The sequence below is a fragment of the Gymnogyps californianus genome, chromosome 1 (assembly GCF_018139145.2).
Source record: "Gymnogyps californianus isolate 813 chromosome 1, ASM1813914v2, whole genome shotgun sequence".
In the NCBI taxonomy this organism is placed as follows: Eukaryota; Metazoa; Chordata; class Aves; order Accipitriformes; family Cathartidae; genus Gymnogyps; species Gymnogyps californianus.
In genome coordinates this window covers 117,161,435-117,176,673 of record NC_059471.1, presented here as the reverse complement: position 1 = coordinate 117,176,673, position 15,239 = coordinate 117,161,435, and the positions used below count along the sequence as shown (strand labels likewise).

General features: G+C 47.8%; 1 protein-coding gene across 5 annotated transcripts in view; it reads left to right on the top strand.

The window, feature by feature from the left end:
- ILDR2 (immunoglobulin like domain containing receptor 2) overlaps positions 1-14,642 on the top strand; it is a 38,570-nt gene extending 23,928 nt beyond the window's left edge. For 2 of the 5 annotated variants that reach the window (XM_050897664.1, XM_050897642.1), the window contains 6 exons: positions 1,479-1,625; positions 2,378-2,554; positions 7,765-7,878; positions 9,685-9,895; positions 10,809-11,499; positions 12,356-14,642. In XM_050897664.1, coding sequence (XP_050753621.1) covers positions 1,479-1,625; positions 2,378-2,554; positions 7,765-7,878; positions 9,685-9,895; positions 10,809-11,499; positions 12,356-12,391 — 1,376 coding nt within the window. In that variant the 3' untranslated portion in view covers positions 12,392-14,642. Of the gene's footprint in view, positions 1-1,478; positions 1,626-2,377; positions 2,555-7,761; positions 7,879-9,684; positions 9,896-10,808; positions 11,539-12,355 lie in introns of those variants that run through there. The other 3 variants (XM_050897652.1, XM_050897634.1, XM_050897628.1) reach the window with 2 other exon arrangements.
- Positions 14,643-15,239: the final 597 nt, after the last annotated feature.

The window sequence follows — 15,239 nt, the reverse complement described above, 5'->3', positions numbered from 1 at the left end:
TTTGTAAAAGAGTTAAGGAAAACTCCAGCAAAGCAAAGAATTTTACTTTTGTTCAAACAGAGTGCTGTGGATGAATCAAAAATGACACTTCTTATTTTTCCATTTTATTAAGAACTAGAAAAAACTTCTGTTTTGATTGTTCCAAGTGGAACATTTTTCCTTGACTTTTCAGCTTAGCGGTGCAGGTGAGAGGTGCCCTATTTTTCCAGTCTGATTCTGTACTCACATTGCAATCCTTGTATCAATACTTCTTCATCTTAAATAATAATGTACCAGGAGACCCCTTAGTGAATGCTGGACTTCTGTTTGGAAACAGTGGTCTGCTGCTTTTTATTCTCTGGGGTGGGGGTAAACCCTATGCCACTGCAAAGCAGCCCCACCACTTCTTTCTTTGCTTTCTTACCGTCTTTCCAAGGTGGTTGAATAAGCACCTGGGTATACCTGGAGTCTTTTCCCACCAGCGGTCTGACTTCTAGGTAGGTTCGTGCATCTCTCTGACGTAAAACCAACTCCAGGCCTCCTATACTTTCAGAGTCTTGAGATTTCTTGGTCCGGATGTGTTCAGTGACCATTCCCTTAATCCGGGGAATTCCCATGTGGTAGTAGGCGCAGCCCTGTGCACGCCATCCCCTGCAGAGCGAGGGTGGCAAGATGCAGAGCTGGGAGCTGCCCCGGCGCGGGCTGGGCACCTGCTCCCACCACGGCTGCTGCTGCTGCAGATTTCCCAGCAGCAAAGTCTGAGAAACTTTTTCTCGCTCCCCTTCCCATTCAGACCCCATCCTGGTTTTTGTGGACCAGCTCTTCTGTGCTTTCACTTGTGGGGTGTTTTTCAGCCACTCCCTTTCGGGGCCTGGCAGACATCCTCTGAGGCTTCAGCAGGGGGTGGGGGTGGGAAAAGTGGTTGTTAGGTTTCCTGGCTGGCTGCAGTGCCTGAATAGGATGTTCGTTTGGCACATTCAAAAGAATAATTGCATGCGTGGGCCTAGTTGCAAAGGGGCAGGCCTGGCTCATTTACTGGGCTATTTATAGTGTGCTTTTCACCATCGTTTGTCCCATTAAAACTAGAATGTGGGTCGGGAACAAACACACAAGCAGGGCATGAACATGGCCAGGAAGAATGAGTCTTTGATGAGATCCAAATGCTAATGGAGCATGTCCTGCGGCATTCGTACAGGTCTGCTGTGGGGTGAAGGGTTTCTGTGCTGGGGAACCAGAGCTCCTGCCTCTGTGCTCGCCTCTCAGCTATTCAGAGACGACACAGGAAGGGACCACATTTCTGTACCTCCATTTCTCACTGTCATGTGCCGTATTTGCTTCGACACAAAGGGGGATGTAGTCCTAGACCCACAGGGAGCCCACTGCTATTATTCACCTATCTATTTTGCCCCTATGCTCTCCCCTGGCAGGATGTTGCTGACGTTCCCTTCCACAGTGATTGCAATCCTGTAAGTATCTCCCTTTCTCCCCTTGTTTTCCAGAGTGGGTCTTTGTGGGCCTAGTGATCCTGGGGGCGTTCCTGTTCTTCCTCCTGGTGGGGATCTGCTGGTGCCAATGCTGCCCACACAGCTGCTGCTGTTACGTCCGCTGCCCGTGCTGTCCTGAGTCGTGCTGCTGTCCCCGGGCGCGTGAGTGACCCTGTCCAAGCCTGGTGCAAATCTTCTCATGCGCTTCTTCTGCTCCCTGGCAGAACAGGAGGAGAATCTGCTAATATTGCTTCCTTTGCCCTGAGCACTTTGCTTCACTAAAGAACTAGTTCTTAGGGGGTGAAGCATCTGACCTATTGCTCAATGGTTGAGTGCTCAAAGTTAATTACAAATGTAATTCCCCAAGCCCTCCCTGCATTGGCAGCTGTGCCCGCTTCTCCAAAGTGTCATGCTCCCCTTCCAAAGCTGTTGTCGTGTCAGTGAATGTGTGGGTCAGAGCTAAGAGCATCCTGGGACATTTCTTCCCAGCAGTGCAAAGCAGCTGACCTCTACAACAGTGCAAAATCCTTGCAACCCAGCAAGGTTCCTGGTCAGGCTCAGGCAGATCTGTCAAGTTTCATGAGCCTCATCCCTGCTACTTGAGTCATCAGTTGTTTTTAAAGCTGAACTGCCACTAAATCATGGCAGCAGTAATGCCGGCTGTAACATGCTGAATGTCCTTCGGTTGCTGGGCATCTTGCAATGCTCATCTGACCTGCTGTGTGCATTTTTTAAACTCCCCTCAGTGCCCTTTGGGGCTTAGAGAAATTCAGATTGGTCCTTGTCATTTCATTTGTCTGGTTGTCTCCTGCTGGGTTGTCGGCAATGTTGGTGATGTGCAGGTTTCGGCCACGTGCCATGTGGGTCTGTGGGAGGCTGGTGTGATGCTGAGTGCTGTTCTTTTTCTTTTTCAGTGTATGTAGCAGGCAAGGCAGCAAAAGCTGGGTACCCTCCTGCAGTCTCTTCCATGCCAGGTCCATACTACATCCCCAGTGTTCCTGTAGCTGGTGTCCCGTCTCCTGCTGTGCTGATGGATAAGTCGCACCCCCCTCCCTTAGCCCCAAGTGACTCCAGCGGAGGAAGCCAAAATGGTAATTATTTGCAGTGTCAGGCACAACATTCAGTCCTCTTACTGGGAGCAGGGCTGGGAAAGGGAGGAATGATTGTTACTGATAGAGTGGTATGAACAGAAGAAACACAGAAACTGCATTTTAATCCTGGCTCTGACAATGACATTTGCATCCCTTAGGGCCACATGGTCCAACTTTTCTAGTGCCATCAGCACAGTGTCAGTTTGTGGGTGCCTAATTAGGTCAGCAGGGAATGGGAGGCCAAGTTCATGCCCAGGACCCCTCTCATTACTGCTGCAAATGTTTACTTGCGGAGGACAAAAGGATGAAGATGATTTCAGGAGAGCAGAGGCACTGGCCGTTTTCCCGTTAGAGCTGATGCCTTGCAAGCTGCTCTCTCTCGGTAAGCTGTTCTTCCTCCTCTCTGTAGGGCATTGCTTGCCCTCTGGCAGCAGTTTTTGCTGCAGCGTGTTTTAGTGTCCCCATGGTGTTTTGGGTTGAAGGACATGCTCCCTGGGCGTTTCTGCCCAAGAGCATTTGGGGCTGGACCTCCTCCCCTACCTTACAGAAGTCAGTAGGTCACTTTTTCTGTTCAGCCTTTGCATTTGTGTAATGTGAGTGCTAAAGGGCTTCTAAGTAGAAAGGAGTTGTGGATGAATATCAGACATAGAGTATCAGTATGATGACTCAGTCTTGGTGAGGGTCACTTCTCCCGCTGCAAAGGAAGCTGCCATCAAGGAAAAAGAGGGTAGCTATTTAGCCACATGCTAGCATTTCAGGATCAGAGTGGCTGTCTAAATTCAAACATGCTGCAGCAGAAGTGACTCACCAATGTGGAGTCACTATACTGACACGGTATGTTTGCCATTGATCCAGCCACATATCTGATTTCAAAGCACCGCACTAATTATCAATTGTTAAATTTGCTCATGACAATGTGTTGATAAGACACTTCTGAAAAGACAAGATCAAGTAGCATAATCAAATAATTAAGCTTTTAGAACAACCCTACACATCCTTCCACTGCCCCAGTCAGTCTATTAACCTTTCTGGAATTACAGAAAGTATTTTCCTTCAACAATCATACTTTTTTTTTTTTCCCACTGAAATCAAAACAGAGCTCTGGAATGGAGCATTTTGAAATAGGAAATAAATCAATCACTGATCCAAAGCAGAACGTATCCAATTGAAAAACCTTTGTCAGAAAATGATGAATGACAGCCCAGTGCTTAAGTTTTTTCTCCTGTGAAAAATGTCACTGCATGTAGAGTGTGGTGTTGGCCGTGGGAACTCCAGGGATTTTTTAAGAGTCAGATCACAGCCCCAGTCTCGTCTCTGCTGTACATTACTAGCAGAGCACAAATGCAGAATGAAAAACTGTGGATGCATTTGGTAACCAAATGGAACGGCTCTTAGCATCCCATGTTCATTACACAGAAAGATGCATTTATTATATAATCTGAATCAGCTGGCTGGACTTAATCCCTCAACTCAGTACTTGACAGGAAATACTATGTATTGCAAATAAAACCATTATTACAGAGTTTTAACTGTTGCAGCAAGACAACACAGGTTCTTAAGCTTTTTTTATTTGTAATTAATATTTTTTGCAATAATATGGACAAACCCTTAGTCTGGATCATGCACCTGTTGTTCAAGGTGTTCCTTGAACTGTGGAGCTAAGGAAGGGTGATACCCTGCACCCTGCTCCTTTTCTCTTAAGGTCCTCCACAATGCCAGAATATCCCCTAATTACAGGCTGTAGAAGAGAAAAGGTTATGTGGCTGTTCCAAGCTACTTATTTGCTGGTTGGCCAGACAGCAAGCTAAACAAAACAGGTAATGGTTGAGTTTATAGTAAAGGCCTTTTCTCAGAAGGAGCACTAATTATGGTCTCTGTGTCCTCCACGCAGCCAATGTAGTAAGTTTGATCTGAAACTTGGCATCTTTGAGACTTCAACCTTTCTGTCAAGTTTATTTAAAAAAATGAGATCAGAAGTGCTGGGGACAGAGACTGGAGGATTCTGTAATCCTGGCTGCCAGGCTAAAAAGGACAGCCTTTGCCCTAGATAGTTTCTGTGCTTACAAATGACCCCTGTGAGGTGATCTAGTGAGCAAACTCAGGCATGAGGATATTCAGAAAATTTGTCTAGGGTTACATAAAAGCCATGTGACAGAGCTCCAGTGAAGCCTACGAACTCCATCCTAAACTTAGGACTGAACAGGGAAAAAAACCCAAACTTTCAGCTCTCTAATTTAGAAGAGTATTGGCAACACGTAAGTTAGGATGTATGCTCTGTCTGTTTTAAATGCAGTGGTTACTTGGAGACTCTTGCATAAATTCCTTAAACCGTGCACACAGGGAAGTTTTTGATCCGAGAGCTGGACTCCAGACCTTTAATATGGAAAGTGTATAAGGATGAGACATCATTTACTTCCTAACCACACTTGTCTGAAAAAAATAGTAGTGCTGTCCTTTATGGGGAGGGAAGCAGCTTACAGTTTTGGCTGACTTGGTTCCACCCACAGAAGAATAAAAAAAGTGTCTAGTTAAACACAAATTAAACATTAGAAATTTATGAACTGTTCAGGAGAAGAAAATATGGTCTAACAGGGAAGAATGTTCCATTCCCTTTGGCTTCAGTGAATAGCTCTGGACAAGTGGTTAAAATCTCTGCATCTTTATTCCCTTATAATTAAGATGGGCCTAAAAATATTCAGACCTTATTAAAGAGTTATGGCAATTTACAGATGAAGAAGGGTGTGAGGAGGAAGCAATAATATCTTTGGTTCTCACGTGAAGGAATAATAAAGAGATTTAATAAATTGAACATTCAATATAATTTTGAGAAGTATTTAATAAATAAATGTAGAGACAAAATATGCTTCATCTATAATGGAAAATACTTTTTATGAGCTGTTCATGGTCATCTTTGCAGATTTAAATCCAGAGTTAATTTCTAGATGCTTACAGAATTAACCAAGAAACTCATTTGCCTTTTGATACACAGCTGCAATAGCAAGTCAAGCATGAAGCTAGCATGAACCCTAGCTAATTCTCCATCAGTTCCAGGAGCTGTAGATGTTGCCCAAATAGATATTTGGCACAACCTCAGCGTGAGTAGTGGCTCTGGGGAGACAGAGTCTGGAAGCTGCCTGTTCAAGTTCCCCAAAGGTTATTAGTAGGTCAGAGTCATTTCCAGCTGATGGTTGTTTGCTGGCCTGTGTATAAATGAGATGGCAGCTTAGCTGAGCTCCTAGTAGACACATTAGAAGAAAGAATAGTGAGAGGCCTCTTTCCTGGCAAGGTACCAGACAGAGGTCAGCCACGATGGTGAGGTGAAGTGCGGAACTCACCTTGCTGTCGCTCATGCAGTGCAGCAGGTGTCATCACTTCTGAGCCCAGTCAGCCCAGCCCCTCTTCATAGCAGCAACATCACTTCAAGAGACGTGATGTTCTTCCACTTCGGAAGGCAGAGGCAGGGTTCCTTGTGTTCTGTAAATCACTGTGTGCATTTGCAGTCATTGTGCACACATTCACGGGGATAATAAAACACAGTGAAACTCCAGACTGCTGTCAGCAAAGCTATCTGGAGACACGTTGAAAGCAGGACCCTGATAGACCCATACTACATTTTGACATCTAATACCTTTCCGAAGTACAGATACACAAGGTAATATTTCAAGGTGTAGTTACTTACCTTACATGTGCACAGTCAAAACCCACAGTAAAGCGCTTCTCTCCCAAAGCAATTTGCGGGATGATTACAGGAAGCATTCTACCCATTTCTATGGCACAGCCGTTTCTGAAGCAGAGCATGGTTATTTAATAGTGCACAGACACATGCACAGCAGTTTAGGAGAGAAGGTGCCTAAGAATACCTCTGCCAAGTCCTTGTTCAGCCCACACAGTGCATACTACGCAACGTACTACCAAACCCATATGTTAGTAGCTTGATGTATCGGGGTGTGTGATAAAACAGAAAGAACAGGTTGGCTCAAAACCACCGTCCAAGTATTTAAATCATGCCACAAGAGGAGCACTCGTGCAACACTGCAGCATTCATGCAAGGGAACGTATTAATCCCATGCAAGGCAGACAGGTTCCATTTTGTAGTGCTAAGTGAGTTGTCCTCACAACAGTTCTCTAATGAGGCTGAATTTGAGGGTTGTAGTCCTCTTTTGTACTTAGACCTGTGTTTCTGTCAATCTTGAAATAGCCCCAGGCTGAGACCTTTCTTAAATAATCTGCTGTAAAAGCCTTATTTTCTTCGAAGTCCTGATAGGTGGAGTTCTCTGCTTGCTGACTATAGACCTGCCTTGAGGGAGTCAGGCTGTTCATAGGGTTAGCATGTAAAGTGTGCGTGGAGCCAGCCTGCCATAGTTAGCCAGCCTGCTGTGGCTCCAGGTGTGTAGGGGCTTCTTTTCTACACACAGGAATGTGGAAAAGCCAAAAAAGCTGTCCAGACTTCCCCTGCACATGGAGTAAGCCCAGGAATCAAGCACTTAATGTATGTGTAAGATGTACCTTTTCTGTAAAATAAAGCAGGTAAAGAATGCCAGAGCAGGCAGTTTCACAGTTACCCAGTGACCTGATTGGCCCCATCACTGGATTCGGTATAAATTTCAAAGCAGTGTGATGTCCTTTGTGGGACTTTCTGTGTTTCGTTCTGTATTCTGTGGAACTTCTCCTACCACATGCTCTTCAACCTGTGTGAGCAGAATTCATAGGGATGGGAGGGTGGAGTGGTCCTGCAGAGTGACAGCTCCCAAATGCTCAGCCACCTGCTTCCCTTGCAGACTGGGAGCTTACGGCCCCTGCTACATAGAGGAAGCCTGATCTCCTGGGACTGCTTCTCCCATACCATGACGAATCCTTTCTGTAGTGCTGGGGAAGGGGAAATGAGTGCTACTTTTCTCTCTGCCATCCTCTGTGGGAGGTGGAATCACTCTGTGGCAATGGCACCACTTGATGCATTTGCTTGTACAGGCTGGGCATTTCCAAACCATTTTTGCTGTTACTGCAAACTTCGTAAATGATGCAGCTGCTCACAACTTCACATCCCACGTTGTAGACAAATTTCTTCTGAAGGAAGGACTGACTCACTCTGTTTTGGAAGACGCAGCCTACCTGCCTGCAGACGTGAGCTCAACTATAGAAGCAATATTGTCGAAAAGTCTCCTTGGACTTAAAAGTGTTTTCCTCTAATGCTTTTCTTTTCTCCCTAGCAGTGCGCAAAGGGTACAGGATCCAGACTGACAAGGAAAGGGACTCCATGAAGGTGCTGTACTATGTCGAGAAAGAACTGGCTCAGTTTGACCCAGCTAGGAGGATGCGAGAACGATGTGAGGAACAAGCATGGTTTGATTTTTTTTCACTGACCTGAAAAAGACTGCAAATTCATAGTTAAAAGTTCACTGGCTTTGCCTTAGAGCCAGCCTCTAGGATATGATGTTCAGGATATGGTACTTGGGGCAGATAAAGTCTAGATTTTGGGCATCTACAAGTATGTTCTAATTTTAAAGATCTACTGCTTACCTAATCATCCTTAGTTAGAGCAAACAAGGTGAGGGACACGCAAATGCTCATGAAAATTGTCCACTTGGATATTTAAACTTTTGGATCATCAACATCTGAAAAGCCAAGTTCGTACTCATGCCTTCTGTAGCCTGTGGTGTGATAATAGCTGGGATATTGTCTTCACAATTTCTACATGTTTTACAGTGTGGTGCCTGTAAATTCCCAGCATGGCAAAATAGGAGAGGGATGATTTTATCGAAAGCATGTTTTGTGGGCTGCAATGACCACAGTGTGGTTTGAAGGATGCAGAGAGGTAGTTTGGAGTGGCTGTTGCCCTGCAGAAGGAGCAGGGACTACAAGAAAGATTGAAGAAACCAGGGGATTGTCAGATTTTGTGACACTTGTCAACGTAAGATCAGAGGCGGTACACACATCAGTACTGACGGCTTAGCAGTCAGACAACTGCACGTGAAGGGGAGGAGGGTGGTGAATAGGAACATGATGCAAACTCAGAACTGAGCTTCTGCGTGGAACTCCTCACTGTCTTCCGATAGCCTCTTGCAAGCTTTATTTCCCTAAATAAAGGCTGAGGCTGCACTTAATGGGTGTCAGAATACAAACCCAAGTGAGGATCTTTCCACATTAGGAGGGATCTTTCCACATTAGGAGGCAGAGGTACGGTGGTGAGACAAGGTGCGTGCATGAGGAGGGCTTGCAATGCTACTCTTTGTCCTCTAGCTGTTCTGTGCAGAGGACAGCAGCAGGCTGGGGGCTCAGTTCCTCTGGGCAGCATCTGACTCGCACAGAGCTAACCCACGTTAAGCACTGGTGGAGGCTTATTTAAAACAGACACGTGAGATCCTGCAAATCAATGAAGGTAAGGGCTTTAGGGAATGACACTACATCAAAGCTCTGGACAGATTAGGCATAACTAACAAATTATATATACCTCTGAAACAGTCATTGCTGAGCACACTGTCTTCTCCACCCACAAGATTTACTATAAAAAGACCTCTCCAGATTGGTATGTCAGGCCTCCAGATGTCAGTGTGCTTGACGGGGTAGAGACTGACAGTGATTCAGACAGTCTCTTTTTTCTTCATCTTTTTTTGAGGGGGTTGTTTTTGTTTTAGCTGGGCAAGTCAGGCCAAATCCGGAGCCAGCCTGTCTCACACCAGGAAAGGGGGAGGTGGCGCAACTGCTGTGGTGATGTTCCACCAAGCTTGGTGCCCACCTCGCGAGGGCAGAGAGCTCATGTATTACTGAAGCAGGGCTGAGGGGGAATATCTGCATGAAGGCTGAACTCAGTTATCTGGAACACAGGCATCTGATGCCAGTTGCGATACCCTTAGAATATCCCACCTGGCTGCCAGCTACCAGTTCAGAAGACCTGTTGGTCTAACAGGAGCTCTGTGTCCAAACTGAGCCCCAGGAGTCTTGGGCAGGATCGGTCAAGGGTTTGAAGAAGGGCCTTGGATTCCATTTTGATTTTTTTCTAACGGAGGGCAGCTCAGCTTCTTTCTGAAAAAGCTGCAGCTGGACTCACCACAGCCTTCCTGTCCTCTCCTCCCCTCTCACACATGCTATCAGGTGATGCCTATCTCATTTCTTTTCTGCACCCTCCCCTGCAGATAACAACACCATCTCTGAACTCAGCTCTTTGCATGAAGAGGACTTGAACTTCCGGCAGCCCTACCGCCAGGTGCGAAGGAAACCTCTGCCTCCTGCAGGGGACCTGGATGGCGATGCTGAGTACTGGGCAGGAGTGGTCGGCGGGGGCAGCACGTCAAGATCACAGGCTGTCTCCGATTACAGAGATGAGCGGGACAGTTTCCGGCACAGGTGAGGAGTGCCATGTTGGGAGGCAGCTACAACTGGCAAAGCAGTAAAGAAGGGACGGATGGACTGGTAGCTTTTCTCCCTTTCCTACTGCTCTGGTTCTGCTTAGCAGGACAGAGGGGTTAGAGAGGAACATGAAATCTGGAGATGTCATTAGTGGGGTCGGAATGAATCTGATTCCCACAAGCCTACTGAAGCCTACCCAGCTGCGCAAAGCTAGGTACCAGCCCCATTTCAGGTGGGATGTAAAAGTGAGATCAATAGGAAACCAAGCCACCCTTCCCAAAGCATTCTCTTGAGATGTGTACCTGATCCCTCCAGCACTTCCCAGAGCTGGTGTGCTTTATTAGGAGTCATACCCTGGTGCTTTGGTGCAGCAAGACCTGTACTCCAGGCCTAAAGGACTGCCACTCTGGTGCCTAGAAGAGAGACATTCTTCCCTCACGTACCAGCAGCCCAATCTCCCGAAAGCAATGGCAGGGATTTCCTTCCCTCAGTACTGGGCTGTTGTGCCAGCTCACTCTCTTTAAACCTGCTTCAAAATTGCCCTGCTGCGAGCTTCTGTAGCCAGGTTCTTGGGTTTTCCCAGCAGGACATACACCCACAAGCTTTGGGGCCAAGGAGAAGCAAGTCCAGTCCTACATAGTGGAGGACAAGGGAGGTGTACTCTGGGGTTAATCTCGGGTAACATTAGACATGTAGAGTCCGAGCTATCCGCACTAAGCTGCCTTTACAGCCAGCAGAGAGAGCAGGGATTTCGAGGATGTGATACATCTCTTCCTACAGAAGATGATGAAAACAGGTCAGATGATTCATGCCCCAGGGGTGCCTGTTTCCCTCCATTGTCTGTGAAGGCAGCTGAGGGGATGAGCACAGCTGAATTGTGCCCTCTAACACTACCTCTTCCCTCCTCCAGCCAGCAGAGATCCAAGTCTGAGATGTTGTCCCGTAAGAGTTTCTCTGTGGGAGTGCCGGCCGTCTCTATGGACGAGCTGGCAGCCTTTGCAGAGTCCTACAGCCAGCGGACCCGGCGGGCAGACAGCCAGGAAACTCGGCGTTTCGAGCGGTCAGAGTCGCACGGCGGCCGCGGCGGAGGGCTGCCCCACCAGGATAGCTCCATGGAGGAGTACTACACCAAGCGTAGCAGAGGGAACCGAGAGCCGCTGACGGACTCGGATCGGGGCTGGTCATACAGCCCACCCCGGAGACGGGCCCATGAGGAGAAGCACCTACCCAGGCTGGTGAGCCGGACGCCCGGAGGGAGCCAGAAATACGATCACTCCTACCTCAGCAGCGTCTTGGAGAGGAAGTCCCGGAGCTATGATGAGAGCGGTGACCATAGTGAAACCCCGTCAAAGCTGAGCTCGCAGCCCAGCCAGAGAGGAGGGGGAACGTACTATGCCTGGTCACCACCCTCTACCTACAAAGCCGAGAAGTCGCAGCAGCAGCCGCAGCAGCCACCACCACCGCCTCAGCAGGAGGAAGAGGAGGACACCCTACCCCCGTACAGCGAGAGGGAGCTGAGCCGAGGCCCTTCATACCGGGCCAGGGAGCAGGCCTACCTCAATGCCTCTGAAAAGAAGAGGAAAAAGGACCCCAAGAAAACAGTGAGGCCATGTCTGGTGCTCCTGATCCAAATAGGCTGAGCAGGGAGCCACCAGGCAGGGGTTACTAACCAGAGTTTACGGGCAAGGGGGCTCTCCAGGAGGGTAGAGCCTGGAGTCTGAGTGTGGGGAACCCCAGATAAGGGGAGTGACTGTGGGAAGAGGGCAGTCACTGTGGGTGTAGGAGGCCAGAAAGGGACATAGCTCCTACACAGGACATCATGATGGAGGGGAGAGCCAGATGTGCGTGGGACTGGGCAGGTAAGGGATGTTTTTGGCATCTGTGGCCTGGTGATCCAAGGAAGTGGGAATTTATCTAGGGTTTAGGAGGATCATGGTAGGGAAGGGAACCTACCCAGGGCTTACAGAAATTACAGAGCATTGCTTTGGCCTTGATCCTTGTTAAGGAACGGTTGAGAGGCTCTGTTCTTCTGGACTGGGACAGGGCTAGTAGCAAGGTATGGTATAAGAGACCTTGTCTTTCTGAAAGGGGTGAGATGACAGACTCCTTTGGGTGCCTGCCCATGGGCATGTGTAGGGGCCATGCATGCCAAAGGCATTCCTCACACAGGATACCAGCAAGTGCAAAACATTCTGCCACAGTCTGGGCTAGTGAGGACTGATGAGTTCATCGTTGTTGGGGAAGGGGAGCTGGCTGAAGTCTGCTCCATGAGGGAGACCTTGTCGCTAGAGCAGCTTGGCTGTTAGGCCTGAGCTTAAGTGGCATGTGTGAGAGAGGAAAGGGGTGTGAGTGGACAAAGCTGTTGCTGTTTGGTTGTGTCTCTGTCAAAGCTATGTCTGCCTCTCTGTCTGTTCCATGGGTGCTTTCCTGTTGACATTAATCTCTCTTCCCTCTCAGAATGATTTCCCAACGAGGATGTCCCTTGTGGTTTGAAGGACGTGTCATGTTGATGGGCTGGATACCATGAGGTGACTGCAGTGGAAAAGATACAGAGCAACAAGCAAGACAAGCCTCTGTGAACCTTTGCGGCCATCAGCCATGGACTCTGTTTCAATTGTTTGTTTCATCGGGGGAGCAGAGGCTTTCGTAAGAGACAGACTCCCATGAACAGCACTCAGTCTCAGAGGCTCTGGGAGTCTGCCAGGAAAATGAGGCCAGGGCTCTCTTTGGCACCCTGTTTTCCAGTGCCCTCCATTCTGTGCTGGAAGGCAGCCACGTCCCTGCTATCCCTGCAGCCCGGACCTACAAGCGAGGCTGCCTTTGTGCCTCTTGCCCTGTCTCGTGCAGAGAGAGGTCTGTGTGCATACCTCTTGCTCTCTCTGTCTCCTCAGTTCTCTGTTTGGATCAAAATTGTCTCCATACTTATACTGAGAGCCTTTTCTGTATCATCCCCATGCTGGGAGGAGGCCTTGTTCTTACAGCTGCAGACTGCCTCCAGCTGATGGGGCCCTAAATCGTGAAAGAAAATCTACGTCCTTTCAGACACTATAGAAAAGGACTGATGAGGTGTTACTTTGGCAAGGGCTGAACAGAGGGAGAGAGACAATTATGGGCTGGTTTGTTCAATATATTTAGTTCTGTTGATTGTGTGATGAGAGTTGCAGGTGAGATTGATGTATTGTTTTGAAAGTGGATCAAAGTAGCTTTTATTGTGATGAGAGCATGATGTGTTTTTTCCCCCATCCCCAACTGTGATGTTTTGATACAGTTGCATTTCCTTGCAGCTGAGCTATGACCCTGCAGAGCTTCAAGCTAGAATATCTACTCCACCATATCATAAGCAGTGCTCTGGCCTTGCTGGCGCTCTGCTTCCAGCACCACCAGACATCTGTGCATAGTGAGTGGCCTTTTTGTTTTAAAGAAGCAAAAAGGAGGAAAGTGTCAGTGAGAGGGCAGCTGCAGATCTTCATTCTGTGCTACTGGTATTACTCCTGTCTGGTCATTGTTCCCAGACGCTGAAGAGAGCAGTAACAGCAGTGGAAAAAGAATTAACACTGTGGATGAACACAAGCTTTGAAAGTCACCTTTTTCACTTACAACCATTTCATTCACTTCAATTGCGACATGGTTTTAGTGGCTGTTGTCTCAGGAACAGCTGAATTTAGAAGTGAGTGCTTCACACCATTTGGAAGCCTGACATTCTGGTTTTCATAGGGTATAATGCAGTCATTTCTTTAATTTTTAGCTGCTAAAATCATGATGTGAAGGAAGATGATGGGAACATTTTAAGGTCCAGTATCTTGATCCCTGTTACGCCTAGAAACAACTTAGTGCCCTATTGTGTTATGGACATTGTCAGCCTCTGAAATGCCGTCTCTGTTGTTACTCTGGAAATTCGGGGAGCTGTCTGGCCTCAGGTGCTCACTCTGGCAGTACAGTTTTGAACACGAGATTTATTAACATCGCTGCAGTTCTCCATAAAAATGATAGATTCATTTCTGTATTACTCCTTTGCCAGATCAGTTCACCAGGAATGGTCAGGGGAGAGAAAGAATAATCTCCATAGATTTGATGATAGTGCAGTTTTCATGCTAGAAGGTGAATTGATGAGAGGATGGCTTTCTTCTCCTCCCACGCTGCTCTAGTGATGACTGTAGTTTTGGAAATCCCAGTCCTGGGTCTTCCTGGCCAGAGAATGATTAGCCTGCAGAGGCATACAATCATGGAACCACAGAATGGTTTGTGCAGGAAGGGACCTTTAAAGGTCATCTAGTTCCAACCCCCTGCCGTGGCCAGGGACATCTTCCACTAGATCAGGTTGCTCAAAGCCCCAGCCAACCTGACCTTGAACACTTCCAGTGATGGGACATCCGCAACTTCTCTGGGCAAACTCTTCCAGTGTCTCACCACCCTCACAGTAAAGAATTTCTTCCTTATATCTAATCTAAATCGACCCCTTTTAGTTTAAAACCATTGCCCCCAGTAAAAAGTCTCTGTCTTTCTTATAAGCCCCCTCTAAGTATTGGAAAGGCCGCAATAAGGTCTCCCCAGAGCTTTCTCTTCTCCAGGCTGAACAACCCCAACTCTCTCAGCCTGTCTCCACAGGAGAGGTGTTCCAGCCCTCTGATCATTTTCATGGCCCTCCTCTGTACCCGCTCAAGGAGGTCCACGTCTTTCTTGTGCTGGTGGCTCCAGAGCTGAACACATTACTCCAGGTGGGGTCTCACAAGAGCGGAGTAGAGGGGCAGAATTATCTCCCTCGACCTGCTGGCCGTGCTGCTTTTGATGCAGCCCAGGATACGGTTGGCTTTCTGGGCTGCAAGCGCACCTTGCCGGCTCACATCCAGTTTTTCATCCACCAGTATCCCCAGTCCTTCTCTGCAGGGCTGCTCTCAATCCATTCATCCCCCAGCCTGTACTGATACTGGGGATTGCCCTGACCCAGGTGTAGGACCTTGCACTTGGCCTTGTTGAACTTCATGAGGTTCGCAGGGGCCCAATCCTCAAGCCTGTCAGGGTCCCTCTGGATGGCATGCCTTCCCTCTAGCAAATCAGCTGCACCACTCAGCTTGGTGTCACCCACAAACTTGCTGAGGGTGCACTCAGTCCCACTGTCTGTCATTAATAAAGATATTGAACAGTATCAGTCTTAATAGAGACCCTTGAGAGACACCGCTTGTTACTGATGTCCATTTGGACATTGAGCCATTGACTGCAACTCTCTGGATGTGGCCCTCTAGCCAATTCCTTATCCATCAAATAGTCCATCCATCAAACCCATACCTCTCCAATTTAGTGACAAGGATATTGCATGGGACTGTGTCAAAGGCCTTACAGAAGT